General features: G+C 38.3%; 1 protein-coding gene across 1 annotated transcript; it reads left to right on the top strand.

Moving 5' to 3' along the window:
- The first annotated feature begins 2,637 nt into the window (after positions 1-2,637).
- Positions 2,638-9,224, top strand: LOC108170066 (uncharacterized). Its single transcript, XM_029108953.2, has 6 exons — positions 2,638-3,206; positions 3,836-3,922; positions 5,113-5,277; positions 5,417-5,503; positions 5,582-5,653; positions 6,923-9,224. Exons 1-6 carry the CDS (start codon positions 3,012-3,014, stop codon positions 8,810-8,812), a joined length of 2,496 nt encoding a protein of 831 aa, XP_028964786.2. The 5' UTR covers positions 2,638-3,011; the 3' UTR covers positions 8,813-9,224.
- The last annotated feature ends 487 nt before the right edge of the window (positions 9,225-9,711 follow it).

The following is a 9,711-nucleotide window of genomic DNA, read 5'->3' as shown; positions in this document are numbered from 1 at the left end:
GAAATTTGTACTGACTCCTTTTTTTGTTGTCAGCCTTCCCTGCAATTCTACTTTGATTTCGATTGTTTTTGGTGTTGATGTGGAGCCACCCACTGATTCACTGAAAAAAGAAGGACAAAAGAGTTTAGAGAGATAGAGAGAAACATAATGAGAAGCAACTGACATAAAATAAATAAGAACATTTAAACGACACTTAAACTCAACTTGATTTTCTTTTTAAGGCAGCTCAAACTAATTTGCAGCACTTGCAGATATCAAAGTAGAGGGCTGTACAAGTAGAAAGATTGTTATTCTAGTAAAAACTCAAAGGGTTTAACATAGATTAATTTGCTTCTACTTTAATCCCAATTAGTTTTGGGTCTGATGTCGAATAGTATTTGCAATAATTATTCCCATATGAATTAATGTCAAGAGAAATTGGAGAAGGAGTCCAGCACGTACAGTTTCGAGGCTCCCACACCCACCATTCCCTGATCAAGGAAACTTTTATCTTCATTCACTACTGCCATATCGGTGGCAAAGAAATAACCCTGCAGTAGCAAATAACCCTGTAGTAGCTGGACCTTCTTGTTCGCTAGAAGTACCCTTAGGACAAACCCCTTATGTGTTGGGTCAACTCAAAATTTGTACTGACTCTTTTTATTTGTCAGCCTGCCCTACAATTCTACTTTGATTTTGATCGTTTTTGGTCCTGATGTGGAGCCACCAACTGGTTCACTGAAAAAGAAGGACAAAAGAGTTTTGAGAGACAGAGAGAAACGTAATGAAAAGTAGCTGACATAAAATAAATAAGAAAATTTAAAAGACACTTAAACTCAACTTGATATTCTTTTTAAGGCGGCTTAAACCAGTTTGCAGTACTTGCGGATATCAAAGCAGAAGGCAGTACAAGTAGAAGGATTGTTATTCTAGTAAAAACTCAAAGGGTTGAACAAAGATTAATTTGCGTCTACCTTGATCCCAAAATTGGGTCTGATGTCGAATAGTGCAATAAGTATTCCCATATGAATTAAGATCAAGTGAAATTAACAATACAACAAAATTTATCAATAAACCCACAAAAACACCAAAATACAAATAAATCAACAACAGCAGCATTGAGAGATGCCATAGTGCTGAGATCGTCCATCAGCATATCTTTCAACAGCACTTGATAGAAAGATTAAAAAAAAGAAAAAGAAGAAAGCTCTATCTCTAACGAGCTAAAATTTCAAAGATATTTGAAAACCGTTTTCATCTCTCAGAACGGTTTGAATTGGTTGCAAGAGGAGTTGTCATCACTCGGGGAAACACAAGATGAGAATGTATTTCAACTTCTCTGGGCAGAGAAGCCTAAATGTTTACGGAGGAGTCAGCCTTCGATAATCTTCGACGCTACATTTCTCCATCTCCAAGCACCCATCCTTGGAAAAACTCTTGACCCCCCAAACCTGTCCATTTCAAATCCAACCATCACCTTCTGGAGTTCCACCTATGGTGAACAAACCGAGTTGCATTACCCCCAGACCTTACTTCATGTCTTGGTCAAGCTCCGGATAAACGAAAGAATAAGCCTCCATAAGAGTAGCCCACCACTTCAAAGATGTCAAACTTGACCGGAATCTGCTATCACTCCACCAAGATATAGGGTCAATGCAATACATAATATATGCTCGAAAAGAGTAGAACTGCTAGAGGACACGACAGGCGGTGAACTCAAAGAAATGCCTCCACGTTCAAGTTCGAAAAGTAAAAGGTTGGAACAAAGTACTAACTGAGCATTAAAAGGAAGTAATGCGAGCGCAGTAAGGGAGAGGGATTGTAGTGGTCATGGCCTGGGCATCCAGACTTTCATAAGCATGGATTTTTTGCAGGGGAACGAGGATTTGCAAGACAACGAAGATATCTGAAATGCAGAGTGCTCTTGGAGTTGTTGAGAAAGGGATAGTTTGGCTGTCTCAGTACTCTTTGCTTCTTCTGTGATGTGTTCCCTGTAAAAAAGTGGTCATGTTTCTTTGTTCCGCACGAGCTAAAGGATTGCATCATTAGGAGAAAACGGAACATGGAAACCACTTGAGAGCCGTTATTATAATTCTAAAAATGGCATGTCAACATCAATATTTTGGGAAACGGATCCTCTCCGGATACCTTCCACCAACTCCATCAAATCCATCAATTCGGATCTTTGAAATTTGATCAAACAACTAAAAGCATGAGTCCACTTTAAAAATTATAATAATTTTAGCTGTTAAATCAAAGTTTCAAACACTGATGCGCCAGAAACATCTTTCGTAATCCCATAAAATTTCCCAATAACTTTCATTGTTTTGAAAACTTAATTCCCATCAATCAATTATAGAAAGCTAGAGTTTCAAACATGTTAACTAAATCAAACAAAACATGAAACACAAAGCTAAAAAGCCTTATACACAAAATGAAGTTGACTATATGAATTTTATAATCCTACTACGCTCGGTTTTACGCAAAGTCTCATGTTAACAAAAGCTAAAAACAAAAAAAATCACAAAATTCTAATCACACCACGAAGAGAATTTCAAAGTTTCAAACAATGGCCCATTTCCCAACAGTAGTTAAACCCACAGAAGAGAAACAGAAACAGAGTTATATGTGAAAAGCCCAATCGTTGTGTGCACCCAGCAAACACCCCAATCTCATACCCAGCAACCCAGGAAAGCCCCGAAACAACTACTCTCTCTCTCTCTCTCTCTCTCTCTCTCTCTCTCTCTCCATATGTATCCCTCTCAGTCGTATCCTTTTCTACTCTCTCTCTCTCTCTCTCTTCAATCTCTCTGCAAATCAGCACGTTCGAGCAAAAGACGCTCGAACAGGTGTCCTTCTCTGCAAACCTTTTAGGGTTTCGAAAACCCCCAAACCCCCAACTCCGATTTCAAATCAATCCCCAAACTCACATTCTATCGGTTAGGGTTCGTCGTTTTCGATCATTTCTTCTGGGGGTTTGTGTATTCAGATAAGGCTTATTGGTTCCTGGGCTCTGATCGATCGATTCGCCAATGGCTTCACCTTCGTCTTCGTCATCAACGGTTGCCAATCGGGACGGTTCTGCTTCAGCTGCCGAGGATGAAGCCATCAAGTCCGAGACCCGAGCTTTTGCGCAGGAAGCGTTGCTGCAATTCCAGTCGGGCAAGTTCGATCAGTGCCTTGCCGCCTTGTCTGAGTGCCTCAAGAGGAAGCCAAACGATCCCAAAGTAATTCTTTTTCTTTTTGTTTAATTTTATTTGAGAAGAAGAAGCTTTCTTTTTTGAAAACCCAATTTCTGAAATGATTTAATTTTGTATTTTTGTAATGATCGAGGTTTCTTGTTACTTCTTTATTATTATTTAGTTGAATTAAGTGTTTGCTTTGAATTAATTTTTTAGTTTTGAATTAATTATAATTGGTTTTTGGTTGTGTGCTGGATCTTATATAAGAAAGTTTAAGCACTTTTAAATTATGGAATTTGGTTGCTTTGCTTAGTAAAAATTGTAGTGAAGCTCATGCGGAGTAAACAAAGTCTTAAGCTAATGCTACGTATGATGTCGTCTTCCCCCATGTGAGTGAAAATGATCAAGAAATATATCCACCAGTTGTAAAGGATAATTTGGTGAAATGCACCATAAGGAAATGACTGGCTTAAAATACCGTGATCTTGAACATCATGTCTGTACCAACGACTCTTATTTCGAGTACTCTTTTGGAAGATTCTTTTTACATGGATTGAGATGGAATTATGTTGCTTCTTGATTCTGCATTTTGGTTCAAATGGCTTATAATATGTATTATATAAATGTTTTGTATAACATTTCTAATCTGTGCATATTATGGATATTCTTATTAGATATTTCATAATATCGGACTTGCGGAGTTCTATCGGGATGGTTGTTCAGATCCTAAAAGGTTGCTTGATGTGCTTAATGATGTCAAGGTATCTTAAATTCTCTCTTTTTCTTCCCATTCTAACACACACAGAGGTTTATAGTACTCACATATATACAAACTTGCTTATAGCATTCTTGCAACAACTTTACGTCATTATATGCTCCAACTACCTGGGCTGTTAAAGGACAGGTGATGAGAATATTTTGTAATTTTTAAATTGTTGAACTTTTAATTTGAGTGGCACTAAATGAATTAGTGTGAAGCTGAAAACTGTTTCTGATTTGTTTACCTCGTGAAATATAAAGTTTATGAGAGGGAGATTTGAGGAGACGTGGCGGGTTCACTCTTTTGTGAGTGCTTATGGGTGGAGCAGTGATAGAAATTTTGGTGCCTTGGAGCACTCTGTGTTTTTCTATCAACATATTGAGATTATGTTTTAGCTGTCTAGTCTTGTAATTACTAAAGTTTTTTTCTTGGGGGTTAGATTTCATCATTTTTGTAGTTTACACTCATTCCTTCTTTGGTGTCTAAAGTATACTTAGGAAGAAAAGCGTTTGTCGAAAGAGGTTGGAACAGTTATAGAACCTTTGCCATGCAGAAGCAGGCAGAGTTGAACCTTAAGCTAGATATCGTATCTGTTGAAAGACATCGTTGTTGAAAGCTTAGAAACTTTATTGACTGTGTTATGTAATTATATATGACTGTAGTGAGTCTGTTAAAGGGGGCCTACAGATGATTTTCAAGTTCATATAATTTAGCGAGGTTATAGTTCTGGGCTTTCCATCAAAGTTGGTGACAATTTGAATGATGAGTTTGGTATTCTTGAGGTTTCTAAGGATGGTGCTGAGTAATCTTTCAAGTTTGAAAGGAGTACGTAGTGCTCTTTATGTCCTCTTCTATCATAAGTTAGAAAGTGAAATCAGACATATATTAGAATTCTTATGATTTGGAATTTTGTATACATTTGTATTTGTTGTTCTTTCACTTCCAATCACTAAACTAGCATATCAAATTGAAAGTGGAGTACTGAATTCTATTTATTATGATTTTGGTTTGCTTGGTATTACTGAATTGCAGCAACTATGAAGATTATTAGAGCTAGCATTTGGGGACACCTATGATTTGCATTTTGCTATTCAGACAAGCATGAGCATTATGCAGGAGTCGTTATTTCCATCAATATGATAAATTGATGTCAACGTCTATTCTAATTTCTTCTTATTGGTGTTGGTTTAGAAGCGAAGTGAAGAGCTTGCTCGAACATCTGCAGAACAGGTGGAGTCTGGCAGCAATACTGGAGATAAAGTTGCATTAGGGTCCAAAGGAAGTGGTACAATGGGACATCCCCTTTCTGCTGTTTACATGGATGAATTTGACACTTATGTTGCCACCTTAAACATTGTATGTTGCTTCTTCATCATGTTTTTTTTAACTTTTCATATTTTTTTACTTTCTCTGTTAACTGTTGATTATATTTTTCCAATATTAACTTTCTCTAATTCAATGGATGTTTTTGTCGGAAATCTGGGATCTCGTGCAGGCGGTTATCTGGTTCCATCTTCACGAATATGCAAAGGCATTATCTGTTGTGGAACCGCTTTTTCAAAATAGAGGACCTATAGATGAGGTAGATTAATTATTACCTAAAATTATATTCTTTTTGTACTTGTAATGTTGTGTTAAGTGCTTCTTTATTTGTATGCAGAAAACTGCTCTTAATATGTGCCTTTTGTTGCTGGATGTTGGGCTGGCTTGCCATGATGCAATGAAGTCTGCTGTAAGTACTAATACTAATAGTATGTGTAATTGATTTTGTTTATAATTGTGCAAGATGGTCATTTAGTTCAACCATTGTTTTCAAGGCATGGTACTGTTGAATTTTATATCTGCTGAAGTCTTTTCCTTAGCATCATGCTGGTGATCCTCCTTCTCTACCCCCAAATGAAAGAGGAGGAATGTTTGTGTCTGTCTAAAGTCTAATTATTTGTTGATAGAACAGTGTATGAAAGAAGCAATGATCACTTAAGTTGGTTTACTGGAAGAAAGGGCACTAGTTTTTCTTGGGCTGTAATCTGTCGTTTTGAGTTGTATTTTGCAAAAAAAAGGGAATCCATTTAACTGCACTTTGATTTTCCACCTTGGTTCATCTTGAATTTTGTGCATTCAATGGGTTTATGTCAGTTTTCTTTTTAAAATTTTGTCTTCTTGATAGTAGTCTGGGATAGAATGATTTTATGTCTGTCAAGTGTAGTGTAGATGGGTGAAGATAACATCGGTAACAGTGTTATATTTGAGCTGGAGTTCAACTTGCCTGGTTTGAGGGGAATATTGGGTGATGTTTGTTAAACAGTTCGATGATCTTTTCTGGTTGATTTTGCAAGTGCTTTACCAATAATTGAAATTGTTTTATTTTTACCTTTTGTTCTAGGAAAAGGAACTGTTCCAAAACTCTAATTGTGCACTCCTCATAAGAGTATTTTTCTTTCTAAATATAGAAAGTTTGGAGTGCAAAATTAGATTTTTGGAATGCCAATAACAGTTCTCTTTGTGAAAAACTATTTCATTTTTGGGCATCAGTCTCATCAGAGTTTCAGGGGAGCTCATTTTTTGGATTGCTATTTGTTTCTTAATACCTTCTGTTAAAAATTATAGAATATTCAAACTACTTTAGAGGTTGACAAACACTCCACCAAATGCAAATAAGCATCAGTTGTGTTAAATTCTTGATGTTGGCTGTTGGGAAGGTAATTGTTGATTGGATGCGGTTAAAGTTTGAGGTATCACTAATTGTGACATCAATATAGATGCTACTTTTAAGCATGGTCAAGGCTCTTCAGTCGTGATGATTTTTTCAATAGTGATTCCATTGTTCTGTTCATTTGTGTATGAATTGTACAAACATGTGCTGAGTCCCTCTTCATTATGCACTATAATTAGAGGGGGCTCCTTTACTGGTTAGCTACATCGGGGTAAAGATAAGCTTGCTATGTTTGTATTCTGTTGATTTGATTCCAAACTAATTCTTTTTGCAATTCCTTTTATTCAGGATGTTTTGATTTATCTGGAAAAATCTTTTGGTGTGAGTTCTATGAATCAAGGAGACGGTGGAAGCACTGCTTCGCAACAACCTGCAAACCCAGTTGCAAAGCCTCCATCTCTTTCTACCAATTCACCAGCCGCAGATGGTCCTACTTTAGATTCAGATTCAAATGCTTTGGAGTCTGAGGAGACTAGCGAGTATGATAATGTGGTTTTTGACATGGATGTTGCACAGCCAACTGGTCTCTTATCTTCAAACGATATTTCTAGGAACCCAGTTCACATGTCTGCCTCTTCTGTTTACCTGAAGCTTAAGATGCAACTTTACAAGATTCAGTTTCTGCTTCTCACTAGGAACTTAAAGCAAGCTAAACGTGAAGTGAAGAATGCTATGAATATTGCACGTGGGAGAGATTCTTCTATGGCTCTCCTTTTGAAGTCCCAGCTTGAATATGCTCGTGGTAATTATCGTAAAGCCATCAAGTTGTTGATGGCATCTAATAATCGAACAGACACAAGGATATCGAGCATGATCAACAATAATCTAGGCTGCATTTATTACCAGCTTGGGAAATATCACACATCATCAGTATTCTTCTCCAGTGCATTGCGTGATTGCTCATCTCTCCGGAAGGATCGGCCTCTAAATCTGTCAACTTTTTCACAGGACAATTCCTTCTTAATCGTATATAACTGTGGTATGCAGTACTTGGCTTGTGAGAAACCACTACTTGCTGCACGTTGTTTTCAGAAGGCTGGTTTAGTTTTCTATAATCGACCTCTGCTGTGGCTTCGATTTGCTGAGTGCTGTCTGATGGCTTTGGAGAAGGGATTAATGAAAACCAATTTGGCATCATCAGAAGTTAGAGTTTATGTCATTGGCAACGGAAAGTGGAGGCAACTTGTAATGGAAGATGGGGTTTCGAAGAATGGAAACTTGGGTTCTTTTGAAAGAGGTGATTTATTTTTGGGCAGTGATCGGCAGCCTAAGCTCTCCTTGTCCCTTGCCCGGCAGTGTCTCTCGAATTCCCTGTACTTACTGAACCGTTCTGAGTCAAGCTATTGTAAGAATTCTTTGCCCTCTAATTTCTTCTTAGACGATAATGAATTAGGGGAAGCGGCAGTTTCCAAGAATTCAAACCACAAGAATTTTCACAGTATGGATTCCGAGGCATCTGCGCTATCTGTAGGCTTTGGTCAGGTTAGCATAAATGGGGACGGAAAAGAGCAAAAGGCGGGAACTACTCAGGAGCTTGTGCAGAACTCCCTTTCATATTATGCTGATGTTCGTAACAAGGAAAATTTGTTGATCAAACAAGCTCTTTTGGCAAATCTGGCATATGTAGAACTAGAATTGGAAAATCCCATGAAGGCATTGTCAATTGCAAGATCTCTCTTGGAACTTCCAGAATGTTCGAGAATTTACATCTTTCTAGGTCATGTGTATGCTGCAGAGGCTCTGTGCTTACTAAACAGGCCAAAGGATGCTGCTGACCATTTGATGACATATTTGTCAGGAGGTAATGACGTCGAATTACCATTCAGTGAAGAGGACTGTGAACAACTGCAAGGGATCAGGGCTGTTGATTATGAAGAGTCGAACGGAGGTTCAATGGCTGCCAAAAACTCATCTGAAAACAGATTAGGTATTGTGTTCCTCAAGCCAGAAGAAGCACGGGCAAACCTGTACGTAAATTTTGCTGCCCTGTACGCTATGCAAGGTGAACTTGATCAGGCTTGCCAGTTTGTTGCACAGGCATTGTCCATAACACCCAACAGTCCAGAAGCAACTTTGACTGCAGTGTATGTGGATCTCAAGCTCGGTCACTCACAAGAAGCTCTTGCCAAGTTAAAACAGTGTGGTCGAATCACTTTCGTACCTAGCGGATTGACATGAACAAAGCTTCTTGATTGTTGTATCGGTGGATTATCGCAACATCCAGGCCCGCCTCTCAATGGTAAGCTACTGGGGGTAGATCAGCAATCCTTCCATCGGAGGATTTGTATCATACATATAGTTCAATTCAGAAATAATTTTTTCTGTTTTCTTTTCAAATTTTCATATGTAGGGGCTTATTAATTGGTGGTGTGGCTGTGTTTTGGTTAGTGCGGAAGCCCACCTTTTGGTCATATTTTGAGATGTAGTTGTTCTGATTAGATTTGTGTTTTAGCGGCTAATCGAGTTGGTTAAACGTGGTTAGAGATCTCGTGTGTTCTCCTAGAGAAAGGAACTGAAAATGTTCATTCATTCTGTATCAACATTGAAGTCATTTTTCCCTTGCAAATGTCATTCTTGTAGTATTTCGCCACTCTACCGTACGTTGTTTCTGTCGATTTCCGATTTGAATGTTTAAATGTGGATGATTATGCAGCCTAATTAAGCTTATTAGCATGTATTATGGAGCATTTGATGTTCTTGGCGTCCTCTTAGCTTTTGCTTACCTTTAAATCAACGGATATTGTCATCAAGTGGTGACTTGAACTATCTGACGAGTCAATCCACGAGTAACCTTGGACCACAAGGTGACCCTCTGAGAAGGCAATGTATTGTGTGTGTGGATGGACGACCGCGTGGTCCAGGCGAATGCACTTTCAAGACTTCCATCGGAGATATTCTTGTGTTTGGACGTCTGTATAAGGAATTAGACACGAGAGTAAGACCAAAATTTAAGCGGATGAAAATGTTTTGTGTGCGCGGTTGGACAGTTACGTGGGTTGGATATCGGCACACTCCAGTCCAGAGCAATCCAGGCCAAGGATGGATAAAAAATACACGTTCCACTGTGTACTCCATTG

The sequence above is a fragment of the Malus domestica genome, chromosome 02 (genome assembly GCF_042453785.1).
Source record: "Malus domestica chromosome 02, GDT2T_hap1".
Lineage (NCBI taxonomy): Eukaryota > Viridiplantae > Streptophyta > Magnoliopsida > Rosales > Rosaceae > Malus > Malus domestica.
The sequence above is the reverse complement of the archived record's forward strand: the minus strand, read 5'-3'. Positions and strand labels throughout refer to the sequence as shown.

Bases quoted from the DNA above. Each gene is read 5' to 3' on its own strand.
- LOC108170066 (XM_029108953.2), top strand. From the start codon at position 3,012: ATGGCTTCACCTTCGTCTTCGTCATCAACGGTTGCCAATCGGGACGGT. The intron at 3,923-5,112 runs GTATCTTAAATT...GTGTTGGTTTAG, and splicing joins ATGTGCTTAATGATGTCAAG to AAGCGAAGTGAAGAGCTTGC. The intron at 5,654-6,922 runs GTAAGTACTAAT...CCTTTTATTCAG, and splicing joins ATGATGCAATGAAGTCTGCT to GATGTTTTGATTTATCTGGA.